Genomic DNA, 14,129 nt, shown 5'->3' with positions numbered 1-14,129 from the left:
GAGGGAATCAAACCCTGTACCACAGGTACTACAGCTCACGGCTTTAACTCTCTGTGCCAAGTGCCAGACAAATTAGTTATATATCAGTGTTAAGGAACCTTGAAAGGGGATTAAGGGATGTTATGTTCTTCCTGAAGTTCAGTAAGGCCCTTGACTAGAGCTTACACAAATGGTTGCTATAAAAATGCAAGGGTTCGGAGAATGAGGCATATAGAAAGGCGATATATATGGTGAAAGCAAGAAAGATGCAAGCAGAACTGGATTGCAGTATATCTGAAAGGTAAGTGACAGAAGGTTGTTGTGGGAATGAAGATTCCAGGAATAACAAGTGTGAATAGTATAGTACTGCAAGGGTCTAGTGTGATTGTTTTATATATGTTTATGGGAAAATAGAATAGGATCATCCTTTTTATTGAGGAAATAAAGACGGGTACTGCAATATAGGATGGGGTAAGAGTCCAAGGAATGACTGAGAAAGGCTGGAAAAGTGGTTTTACCACAAGGATGTGAGAACATTTTTCAGAAAGTTGTTGCCTCTGTCTTATTCTGTGCTTTGATTTATGGCAAAGACTTGATCTCTTCACATATTACTGTTTGTTGTAAAAAGTAATGAACTGGTCATTGCTGGACTGTCAAAGTAAAATAGTCTGAGGAGAACTTATACAAGTTTTTTTTAAAAGACAGTTTCTACCAAAATTGCACTTTACTTTTTTAGAAAATGTTAGTCATCAACACAAAGCTACATTGCCTCCGCATTGGAGCATACTGATGCTAAACAAGGTTAAAACACAAACTGCTGTTTTTTATTGTGCCAGTTGTGCCACAGTGTTACCAAATGCAGTTGAAAAGCTTGTTTTAGTCTTACATTTTTAATGGGTATTTGAGGAAGTCTTGTATAACTAGTGATGTATATAACTGTTACTAATATTTTTATAGTCTATGTTGTATTGTGCAGTACAGCTGTTCACTTTAGTTTCCTGGTAACAGGCTTTGGCATAAGAAATTGCAGTTCTAAACTGAACTGAACTGCAGTGTGCAGAATGACAGCAGCTGAGATTCGGAGGAGACAGTTGTGACATACTGCACTTGGGCCACAAAACATCTTGTGCATCACCTATCACAAAGAATGCAACACTGATATTGCAACATATTCAGGAGGTTGCCATTAACGAACTTATATTCTGACTCTTCTAGGACAACAACGTTATGGACACAGACCTACCGCGCTTCATCCTATTTATTATTGCCTATGCTTTTCAGCTCATTTCCTTGATTCTCTCAACAATTTCTGAAGTCCACCCTGAAATGGAAGAAACTGCCAAGAAGGTACTAAAACATTTTTGAGGCCTTACTGCTAAAGCTTGCTGTTATTTATTTCCACAGGTGCTACAACAATAAAAGTGTACAGGCTACAGTTTTAAAGTTTAGAAAATCCTTTTTGAAATGTAAACTTTATGTACTGCTGTTGTTCCCTTCACATGTTCTTACAATACTATATGCTTATATCTCTTCATTTCACAGCAAGTTATGTTTTTCTTTGAGGTTGGTGGCATCATCATCTGTTCTTTTAGCTAATCAGTTGGAGGTGAAACAAATGATTCTTCTGTTTGGGATATGCTGTATTTATGATGTGTATTGTCTACAAGAATGAAATAAACCACATTGTACTTTTTGTGGAACCTCATTTATGAATAGTATATTAGACCAAAGCTTTAACTTAGCAGCATCCCCTATGTGGATCATCTCAGAACTGCAAATCACATTCTTTATAATATGGGCAACTTGTAGGCATGAGGCCTGCAGTGCAGGATGGAACAGCACTCTTAATGAGTATGGCAGATGCAACTTATGCAATAATATATATAGATGTAGAAATAGATAAACTCAGCAAAAAGTGCACAGAATCAACTGTCAGTTCTGGTGCTTATATAAACCAAATGCAAAACCAGCAAAAAACAGAACTCAGGATAGAGTAAATAACATTTATTAATGCATACTAGTTTCACTGCTACATGCATCTTTGTCCATGTTAAGTAAATTAATTTCAAGTCTGGCGTACATGAACAGTAAATGAACAAGTAAATGAACAACATATGACCATATCACATCTAATAGGAAATTGTATAGATTCAGAAAAACAAAATGCATAAATAAAAGCATGAACCACTACATAGATAAATATTAATAAAGTACATGTGAAATTCATAAATGTGCATTTAAACCAGGAAGAAACAAGGCCCCTGTTAAAGTTATCCATAAATGATCTTTATTATCCCAAAGTATATAAAGATGTCAGTGTGATACCTACACACAGAATGTTGCTCTGTCAATCCCTTAAAGGTATAAATAATGCCTGGATGCACTATTCAGATACCTTCCTTGTCATAAATGCACCTAGTGCAAATATTTCTTTTTCAGCTGAATCTTTTTCTCCCAAGGAGTGTTTTTTAACATAAGATAATTTATAACTGGTGATACTACAAATTATATTTATTTGCTTTCCTGTTTATGTGGCTCATTTTATGTGAATCTGCGCACATCCCTTAAATGAGACACTGCGCCCAGGTTATCCTGGAAAAGTGACACCTTTGCCTAGTGGACATGCCTACTTACCAAATGACACTTATTTATGGGGACTCTTGCAGAAAGTTATGACACTATCAGCAATTTTCCTTTGCAGGAGTACAACACACACATACATATACTGTATAAATATATATTTGTTACAAGATCATACTCCTGGACATCTTACCACTAATGCAATATTTGTACGTAATTCAAAAGGCAAAGCAGTTGCATCTGTGCTGGATATCTTTAGGTGCCCCCCACTCTGTAATTATATTCTAGGGTTTCACATAAATGTGTAGACATTTTAGACCTTAGGGTGCAGTTGAAGACTACTACTTATCTGGCTTTCTTTGTTTTCTGCAGAATCCAGAAGTTGGTGCTTCATTTCTCAGCAGAATCACGTTCAACTGGTTTAATAGGTATGACTGTTGTTTTTGTAAAGAATCTAAAACAAAGTGAATGTGTACCCACATACAGATACAGGCATGCACTCTCGCCCACCCATCATACTTCTCAACTTTCCAGATTTTCGCAGAATGTCCAGATTTTCACCTCATAGTTTTGGTCTCTTCCTCATAAAATTTTTGGTTTTCTGGAAAATCACTGAGGACTGAAGTCACTAAATAATGACATAAATTTGAGTTTCAGTCCTCATATCCCTCAGAAAATGCATGTTAACACAAATCCTGTTATTCGAGCAACTTTCTAAATGTATAACAGCAATATTTAAAATGTGTCCCTATTGTTGGGGCTTTGTCCCACCATTATTTTAGGTTTTGAACAGATTTCATACAATAAGAGGTTGAGAGGTATGCCACCCATTCACTTTTCCTTTTTTGTTATAATGACAGATAATCGATATCTTTGTAAATGTAGTTTTCATCACAATAGTTAATTGTACTTGATCATTCAGTGATTTTTACTATAAAACATTTTACTGTAAAATAACACTCCCTTTGATCCAGAAGTTGAAAACATAATGAGTGCTTTTATTTGTTTATGCTATTTCAGGTTTCCTCTTAGATGGGCTGTCTATAAACAATAGATGTTTCTGCCTGCGATGAAGACATGTCCCTAGTGATAGGGATGTGCCATAATCAAAGGGCAGACTGCTGGTAAATTATGACATTTCTGGGAGAGGCAGACCTAAATGATGTTACATGCAGCAATATGTATGATGTCACTAGCTCTACACAGTTAGAGCTTACCAAAAAAAAAAAACATGGACCAGACAAGACAGTGGTACCTCTCAACTGTACAGATTTTCACAGAATCCAGATTTTTGCCTCATATTTTTGGTGTGTTCCTCCTAAAATCTGTACTTTCCTGGTAAATAGTTGAGGATTGAAGTCATTAAATAATGACAAACATTTGAGTTTAGGACTCCACATCCTTCTGAAAATTCATGCTAATGCAAAATCTATTATTATATCAACCTTCTAAGTTTGTAAGAGCAATATTTAAAATCTGTCCCTATTTGTCCCCCCCATCATTTTAGGGTTTGTCCAGATTTTTTGTTCTAAGAGGTTGAGAGGTAGTGCTGGACCAGCATACAGTTAGGGCTTACCAAAACAAAACATGGTGTGCAGGACCAGCACACAGTTAGGAGTTACCAAAAACAAATCCATGGTGTGCAGGATGAGCACACAGTTAGGGCTTACCAAAAAACATACATGGTGTGAGTGACCAACACAAAGTTAGGGCTTACCAAAAAAAAAAAATCCATGGTGTGAGGGACCAGCACACAGTTAGGGCTTACCAAAAAAAAACATGGTGTGCAGGACCAGTATATGTGGGACTGCAGGCTGGTCCACTCCCTTTCTCCTGCCAAACCGCCACTGGTGCAATCACAGTCCCAGGGGATAGTACCATGGGCACTAAAGATTAAATGGTGCAGCCAAGCAGCTGATGGTCAGCTGGGTGTGCATACAAATTTGGTGGGTCTTGATACTGAAGGAGTAAAGTTACTAAGGAAACATACTCCAGCAAGATATGTAATTGTGCATGTTCCCACAATGCTTCTTCTCTCATATTCCCACATAACAGTTTTGCCAGACTGGTGGATATACCTAAAGGTGATTTGTAGCATGTCTGTATAAATCTCATGAAATCTGAGTCATGGACAGTTTGGCTCAAACTGGTAGAGACTGTTTTAAGTTTTGCTTTGGGTTTCACAGTTGAGCCATTCTGTGTTTGCTGGGTGCTCCTAGGTTTAACCTGCATACTATGATGGTACACTCACTTGATAGAGGTACACAGCAATTGCTTAAGGTTACACTTAAACTCCATTTATAACTCATAGTGCAGGTGAACAAATTCAAAAATAATAACAGGCCGTTAAGCATGACTTGAAAGCGTTATATATTTACATGTACAATTGCACAAGCAGTGGTCACAGAAAATTATCTTTCCATAATTAGAATATGATCTATACATACTAGTGTATATCAAAATAACAAACCAAGCATTAGCACATTACTGTTATAAGTATAGACTCAAAAGACAACACCATTACCTCATCACTGAGGTATACAGATCAGGTCTTCTGTACTTCAGTTTATAAATTTACTAAGTGAGCAAACACAGGTGCAGACAATATCCTCATTCATTTCAGTAATACATGATTATCTGCAAATAACTTTCCATTAAGTATAAACAGCATCCATACCCTTACATTGCTACCTTCTGCCCTTTATTTGGCTTTATACTTCATATGTTTCTCCTTTAAACCAGTACAAACGTATACCATAAAAAAATTACTCTCTAAACTTAAACCCACAACTCTTGCAGCTGATAACCTACCTACAGAATTCCTAAAACTAACAGCAGATGCTATCACCTAACCCGTCTTTATTCTGATTAACCGCTTTATCACAGAAAGCAACATATCCTTAACCTGAAAATATACTATATTATCCCCCTGCACAAAGGTGGCAACAGTACAGAGTCTCGAACTACAGACCCATAGCTATGTTATCTCCCCTATCCAAAATCTTAGAGAAATGCATTCACATGCAGCTTTTAGACTACCTCTTATTGAATAACCTCTTATCCAACACACAGCATGGATTCTGCCAAAACTATATCACCACAAATGTTCTCCTAAGTTTTACTAATACCATTAACTGACATAGAAATGATGGAAAACTAGTATGCTCCATCATCTTGGATCTATCCAAACTTTTGATACTATCTCTTATCAGAAACTTCTTGAGGAACTATACACCCAAAATATTAGCCACTCTTTTCTTACATGGCTCCATAGTTACTTAATTGACCATCAACAAGCTGTCAAATGGCAACAACAGCTCTCATCCCTTATGCCTTTAAACATGGGGATTCCCCAAGGATCAATTCTAGGTCGTCTACTTTTCAGTATTTTTACCAATAGACTCCATACCTCTACTCCTCTAGCCTCTGTCATTCAATTTGCAGACAAATCTTCTCCTATTTGTGCCACATCTTCCCTAAAATAGCTTGATGTTACGATGCAACAGTCTTGCTTAGCTGTTGGATCCGGGTCATGTGTTTCATAACTAATTCTGTACCCATCCAAAACTAAACTGATGCTCTTTCACCCCAGTAAATCGTGAGATCCCCCAACTCCATTCCAGATTTATTACTCTAATAATACCATAATAACAACCATTCCTCAAACAAAATTATTCTAATTGTTCTAATTGACAATAACTTGAAATTCAACAAGTACCTATCTCAATCAATCGAAAAGACACATATTAAACTAGGTTCATTGTTTATAATGAAGTCTTTCCTCACTAACACTACAAGAGAGGCAATTACTGGAACTCGTCTACTCTCCACCCTGCCATATGCCTGCCCTGTCTTCACTGACCTAAAGAAAACCAATCTAGTCAAGCTTGAAATCTGCTACAATAAAGTAGCTAATTTGACTACAAACTCCTCACATAGGTCTCACCACTGCTCTGCCCTACATCAACTCAACTGGCTAGAATTACCCCATCACCTAACCTCTACTCAGATCACTACCACCCATAGACTGGTCCATCAAACTGATAAAACCTCTGCTCTTCAACTAATGCTTCAGCCTTATACTAGCATTCAAGTACCCCAATCCTCAAATAAATCATTATTACAGTTCTCCAAATCCAACAATAATGCCGTGGACTCTCTCTACTCTAACTTTGTCTCCCAAACATGGAATACTATCCCTCAACACATCGTATCTACTGCTGATCCAACTCACTTTAAAAATCTACTTAGGGGCTACCTCAGTAACAACTGGCTCTGCTCATGTACTAGTCCTGGCTAAATCCTATACCCTTATCCACCATCTTATCTACCTACTTTTCAACAATTCTATAGCCACCGTAAGTAACTTATCTGACTTATTACTTTACCGCCTATCTCCTCCCCATTAATTTTAACCATTTAATTTCTCTTCCCTTGCTACCCTCGTACGTATACATATTAATGCTCACTATCCTCTTCACTAGTTACCTTAACTTTACATTAACTTCTCTCCCCCGCCACTATTATTCTCTCTCCTACCTCTTCTCTCTTTTCACCTCCCTTCCCTAATCTATTTCACTATCTAGCTTATTTCATTACATTGATATTTACTATAAATACACTTTGCACATTTGGGAAATCATGTCACTCACCTGATGTTCAATGCGCAATACTGCTAAACTGATTTTTTTTTACTACCATATTGATGCAGTTCAGCTGATAATAACAAAACTGTCCAGACAGGATATTAAGATATCGGTGTCACTTTACTCTTATTAAACACATCATTAAGTGCACATATAATTTGTATTATTTTATGGTTATGCTTCAGGTAAGTTCAGTATAACTGAAATTCAGCATAAACACACTCACATATATTTTAGACATTTTTTGTATGACTGTAGACTCGTACAGTGCTCTTTATATTGTGTATGAAATATGAAAATATTTGCTTGGCATACAAAACAATGCATAATGAAATATTGTTTCATTAACCTGGCCAAGAGTGACTTTTATTTCCTTATGTAGAGAGCCAGAAGAGGACTACTGGAGCAAAAGAAAATTACTGTATAGTGTAATATATCTAACCATAAGTTGACATAATGACTGTTTTTACACTGGCTAAACAAAAGCATTTGTGTCACCAAATGTATGAACATTTATATGCAAATTTCATGCATCAAATTTTAAGAATTATCTTCACATTCTGTGAATTATTCTTACAAGAAATTTTCTTTGCAGTGATAGACATTGTGCTTTTGATTCTGTGGATGTGACTATGAAAAGCACTAATAACTTATGTGATTGCAATGACTAAGTAAAATTAAGTGTGTTATCTTAATCTTGTTTTAAAGCGCTTTTTATAAACTATTTTGAGTATTTACATTTTTTAATTAGCTGTTGCATTATTTAAATCATTAATTTGAACTTTTTTGTCAGGTTGCTATTAGGAATGGGATGCATACAATATGTTTGATTGAATAGTTTGAATTTATTCTGAAGAATTCTCAATTAATTTTATAAAATAAAAGTGCTAAAATCTTGGAATAAAGTTGTTTTGATTAAATCCATTTTGCTTGTATTTTTAGTCTTTGCTTACTTTTTTATATATACACAAGTTGCACTGATTTGCAAATTTTTTTAGATTAAGAAGACCATTACTAAAAAATTCACCCAGCAATTCCAGCCAGTAGACAAAGTTTATACCCTGTGGAGTTTCAGTCTACAGAACAAGTTACGCTATATAGCATTCAGCTCTGTCTTCCTTTAAAGGAAAATATAATATTTTTATGGAGGACAAAAATATTAATCGGATTAATTGTTTTCCAATCTACACAGTGGTGTCATAATTTTAATCTCTGGTACTTTCTATGAATAAGTGTTTGCTGCGGTGGTGGTGCTGCGGTAGTGTTGTCGCCTCACAGTTAGACATTGCCCTTTCGATTCTCAGTTAGAGCGTCTTCTGTGTAGCGACATGCATGAATGGGCGTTCCTTCGTTGAAGGTTGTGCGTTAGGCCTGGCAAGCCAGTACATAAAAATCTACTGCCAATCATTAGCGGACCGGAGTTCCGCTGTGGCGACCCCTAACCGGGAAAAGCCGAAAGAAGACTTTCTATGAATAAGTAAATACTATACATGAAATAAAGACGGAGTATCCAAGTCTGAATTAAAGAGGTACATATTTGCTGAGAAGGTGATGGGGCCTTTCAACAATCTAACCATGAGAGTAAAAATCAACTAAAGGATTCAAGAGAGTTTGGAATAGGAGTAAGAGACTGAGAATGGGAACATGACAGAGCATAGATACAAGAAGTGTTTGAGCCTGATGGTCAAATAATCTTCTTTTAATGTCTCAGTCATGTCTGTAACTTTGATGCATCGTTTAAAGGGAGGGATCCTGTAATTACATTTTCTAGATGAGCCACATTCACAAACTAGTTTAGATTCCTGGTTTGTAGTCACCTGCATTCTAATTTATAAGAATATTTCAATACCACCTGTATCAGTAAGGTGGGAAGTTAAAAAAACAGGAATTGGTCATAATTTTGCAAACTAGTGCTTAATGTAGCTAGGACTGTAAACTGGCAAGCTTGCATAGCCATACAATTTTTTCACATTTGCAGATGCACATAGATTTCAAAATTGTTGCTAGGCATTTTCAACAATATTGTGTTGGGTTATCTTCTTTTATCCCCCTGCACATATGGATGTTTCTGTGTCCTTCACCTTTCTAGTATGTGCATGCAGCATTAACACCTGTTTGGTTAAACATTATGGTAACAATGTATTTTTATGTTAACTCATATTTATAGGATGATTCTGAAGGGGTATGCTCAACCTCTTGAAACAGAGGATCTCTGGGAACTGAATGAGAGAGACAAAACTCAAAACATCTATAGAGCCTTTGAGAAGAATATGATTCAAGAAGTGAAAGAAGCCAGAGGAAAACTGGAGGCCCGCCACAAAAAGAAAGCTAAAGAAATTACAGAACAGATGAGTGACCTATATAAAGCAGCAAGTCAGGACGTGTTGGTCATGGTAAGGTATACAGTCTTAGAAACTGAAGAGGAAAGTTAATTTTAATATACTGTCTAGTGGGGGGCACCGGTTTGAATATTTCAGATACACTTCCCTCTACCTTTGTCAGCATGTACACTGTCTGTAAATACTTACACTGGTATATAAAGCATAGCTGGAAGGACATGCTTCTCATGAAGATCTGTTAGTAATTCTCACTCTGCAACTGAAAAGGATCCCTTGATTTAGTTCACTTACTCTGCTTAATCAGGAAGCATATAATTAAATTAATGAATTATAAACAGCCTCCTAGTCACAAAAATGTTTTAGTTCTCTTTCTGTGGCAGCTATACAAAGTAAAAGAGCTTTTATAAGAAAAGCTGAATTAAAAAGCAGCATTTTAATGGCATGTCACATGGCTTTTGTTAAAAATGGACTATTGGGAAATAGTACAAAATTATTATCTTCATTACAAAGCTCCTAGTATCTTTCATGGATTAATGATAAACCACGTAGACTCAATTCTGTAATGAATCTGTCTATATTGGGATTGCATTAACTGCTACTGGAAACAGTTAAAAAAATCAAAACCATTCTTGAAAGCAGTTAAACGATGGCTTAAACAATGATTTTCAGATTATAACTAAATGACAGGAAATCAGAAGGGTCCTTTTACCACAGATAACCAAAAGAGTCTTTTTTTCCTGGGTATAGGGGTTATAAACGCCTTAGTCCAAGCCAATTACCCTATTACCATGTTGGTTTTAAAACACACACATTTAAGAATTACAATCACACAACTTTCTTGTCTTAGTCAAGAACTTAAATCTCAGCATTAGTAGGCTTTCCATTTGAAAAATCTCAGTAAGAAATCTCAGTTAAAATAAATATACCGTACGCCGTTCTATTCAGTTTGGTAGATCTTTATTCTTCATGTACTGATATTTTTTATCAAAGAGCATTATCCATTTGTCCCTGGTTTCCATTTATCTATAATTAATTAATTACTCAGTCAGATGTTACATGATGGACATTTCTTTGATTTGTCTGTTTGTAAAATATTTTTTTTTTTTGGGGGGGGGGCATCCTTTTTTACAGTTACCTCAGGACTGCCTGCACTGAGTTAATGCTTCATATATGTTCTTATAATTACATCCTCACCACTGTACAAGGATGCCTTATATGAAAGGTTGTGGAGATCTCTTATATGAAGCAAATGATAATCAATACAGACAGGGCTGTCTTAACAGCATTATTGGCCTGCTGGCACAGCAGTGCACTGGGGTCCCTAACTACACAACCACTCACAGGATTAAAAATTAAAATGGATGATAAAATTAAACACTGATACTTCCAACAAAATCAGTGTTTAGGTTCATAGATTAGTACTAAGCTAACTGCCCTTGCGAGCCATTTTAAGCCTAGCCAATTGTCCCTTATGAGACTCAAACCCTGCACCTTGTGTTTGCAAGGAAAACACCGTAACCATTAGGCCACCCTCCCAACTTAAACATTAAAATCATGCTAGAAAACCAGAAATTTTAAGAGGAACAGACCAAAAGTATGAGCCAAAAATTTCTGACATTCTGTGAAAATCTGGACAGTTGACAGCTATGCAATCAACTCTTTGAAACACAAGTGGTGGTAGGGGTAGAGAAGTCAGGCTGTTATACTTAAGGTACAGTGTTTGAGCCTAAGCAAAGTAACACTAACCACCAGTAGCATCCTCAACTAAGGACAGCCATAATATGTTCTTTAGTTGCATCCATAGCCTAAAAGCTAAGACCCAGATTAGCTCCAAACTGATAAATAATGGCACCACATACACTGAGCCTGTAGACATAGCAAACCTGTTAGCTGACAGGTTCTGTGAAAACTTCACTCCCTTGTCCCCACCACACATACCCCATGACATTCTTTCCACCTGCCTCCTATCTTGTATCTCTAGAGAGCAGGTCATAAATGCCCTCTCTAAGGTCAAAAACACAGCATCTATGGGACCTGATAACATCTCAGGCTGGATCCTACATGGGCTCCAACAAGAATTAGCTATATTGGGTACTCTTTTCAATCATAGTCTAAGCACTGGCTTTGTCCCAGCTGAATGGAAAATGGCCACCATTATCCCTATGCACAAGGTTTTGCTTCCACTGACTGCGGGAACTATAGACCTATTAGCCTGACTAGCCTTATCTGCAAGGCCATGGAGCGAATCATCATGGACCTTATCAACAAAGATATAGGTAATCTCCAAACACTTGACCCTACTCAGTTTGTATTTGTCAAAGGGAGATCATGCCTATTAAACCTGGTGGATTTCTTCGAGATAGTCACCAGAGCCCTGGACGAGGGGAAAACTGTGCATACAACCTACATGGACTTGACCAAGGCTTTTGACATTATTCCCCACTCAAGCATTATTGACAAAGTCACCCAGCTAGGTATCAACCCTTAAATCATTAGGTGGGTTGCTAACTGTCTCACTGACAGAACCCATACAGTCAAAATAGGGGAATCCACCTCTAAAAGCAGACCTACAACCAGTGGTGTTCCACAGGGATCAGTCCTGGGACCAATACTGTTTGGAATCTATTTCTCTGAAGTACAAGCAAAAAATAAAGGCTGACAAAGTTTGCTGATGACTGCAAACTGGGAGCGGTCATAGAATCTCCAAATTATGTCAACATCCTACAAGAGGGTCTTATGTAAACAAATGATTGGTGCCAAAGCCATGGCCTTAAACTCAATGCAAAAAAATGTATTATCATCCCTTTCAGTAAAGGCAATGTTCCTGCTAACTACCACATCAATACAAACACCCTAAGAATGCACTCAGTGGTGATAGACCTGGACACAAAGGTTGACAGCAACCTTACCTTTGATCACCATGTCTCCACAATGGTAAGAAGGGCATTCTATATTGCTCATCTCATAAGGGCATTGCCTCCAGAAAAAAAAGAAGTTATGCCAATAATTGAGTACAACATCTCCTTTGGCTTTATCCAGGCACCTGCAGCAATTGGAGAGACCAAAAAAGTTCCTTACAAGGAGAATTGAAGGTATTCAGCATATGACGTATGTGGATCGGCTGAAATCACTGTCACTTTACTCCATTTCATATAGACTACTCAGAGGTGATCTCTACCTTGCGTATAAGGCAATCTCTGACCCTGCTTTAATGGAAATGCTGCATATCCATAAGTCCAATGGCTCACGGCTCTAAAGATCTTAACCTGGTATATGACATTAATAGAACCTGCTGGAGGGACAGGTTTATCTTACAGAGGTTACTGCACCTGTGGAACAGACTCCTAATTCATGTCAGGCAGAGCACCTCTTTGGCCTTCTTCAAGCACAATCTGGATGATTGGATGGGTAACCATAAATTCACCCTAGGGGTTCCACCTGTGTCTTTCTTGGACAGGGGCAATAGGTGCTGATGCTGGAAACCATGGCAGAACTTGTATAGGCTTGTAAGGGCCCTAGTAACCTCCTATGATCCCTAACTGCGGCATTTTAGACAGACGGACAGACAGACACACACACACACACACACACACACACGCGCACACACTCTCTCTCTTACTTGTTGAAGTGGAACTGTGGGAGCAGCAAGGCAGCAACAAATGGAACACTAAATTCCACATGGTAGAAGAACAGGTGATGCATGTACAGATGTAACTTTTAGGACGGCTGCCGCTGCATTCAGATAATTAACGTTTTAGGAAGGCTGCATTCTGATAACTGATATTTCTGATGATCAATGCTCTACTGTACAATGCTTTCTAATATTTATAATTTTCATAATTCTTCAAATATTTATAATTTAGTCTAGTGTACTATTTATTTCTTTACTGACAGCAAGTCACAACATACATAGATTAGCATGGGGCCACTATGCTTGTGGGACCCCCCAGGCACCTGCCCAGTGTGCCCATGCATTAAGACAGCTCTGAATACAGAACTGCTAAAAGGTTGATCAAATTAAACTATGCGATACACTGTACGTTTAACCTGACTTCATAACAGCCAACACAGTGCATGTATTTAATGCACTGTCTGTGACAAGTTTTGGTTATAGTGAATCCATCAGTCTCTGGTAGAAGTCTCACACAATACATCTCTAAAAAGACTTTAATGAAATTTGTACATACATTTCACTTAACTTAAATTTTAGGCACCTAGCTACCAGCCTGATAAAATTCACTCAGCTACAACATAACTTGTATTTAAAACACTGCTGGGTACCTGTAAATATGACAGACACAATAAACTACTCAAAGTTAAACTTTCACAGTATTAACGGTGTTTCAAGCAGAAAGCCAGACTCAGTGGTTCAAAATGTCACTATTCATGGTGTTAGGCTTTCATACAGTTAAGTCTTTGTTTTCATGATCTAATCAGAGTTAGTATGTCTTGCTGACAGGATTAAATATTGCAAAAGACAGATGCTGCAAGTTTCACCCTGTGTTAAGCAGAAAAATTAGTTCAGGACGCAAAAAATACTGCTAAGCTTTTGTATGATTGGCTGTGAAACACTAAATTGGTCAGA

At 37.3% G+C, this 14,129-nt stretch overlaps 1 protein-coding gene across 1 annotated transcript in view; it reads left to right on the top strand.

Moving 5' to 3' along the window:
- ABCC2 (ATP binding cassette subfamily C member 2) overlaps positions 1-14,129 on the top strand; it is an 833,283-nt gene that overhangs the window by 181,890 nt on the left and 637,264 nt on the right. The window contains exons 5-7 of the mRNA XM_044055642.1: positions 1,195-1,326; positions 2,932-2,987; positions 9,373-9,598. Coding sequence (XP_043911577.1) covers positions 1,195-1,326; positions 2,932-2,987; positions 9,373-9,598 — 414 coding nt within the window. The remainder of the gene's footprint in view (positions 1-1,194; positions 1,327-2,931; positions 2,988-9,372; positions 9,599-14,129) is intronic.

The sequence above is a fragment of the Protopterus annectens genome, chromosome 14.part0 (genome assembly GCF_019279795.1).
Source record: "Protopterus annectens isolate FY-2018-M chromosome 14.part0, PAN1.0, whole genome shotgun sequence".
Lineage (NCBI taxonomy): Eukaryota > Metazoa > Chordata > Ceratodontiformes > Protopteridae > Protopterus > Protopterus annectens.
The sequence above is the reverse complement of the archived record's forward strand: the minus strand, read 5'-3'. Positions and strand labels throughout refer to the sequence as shown.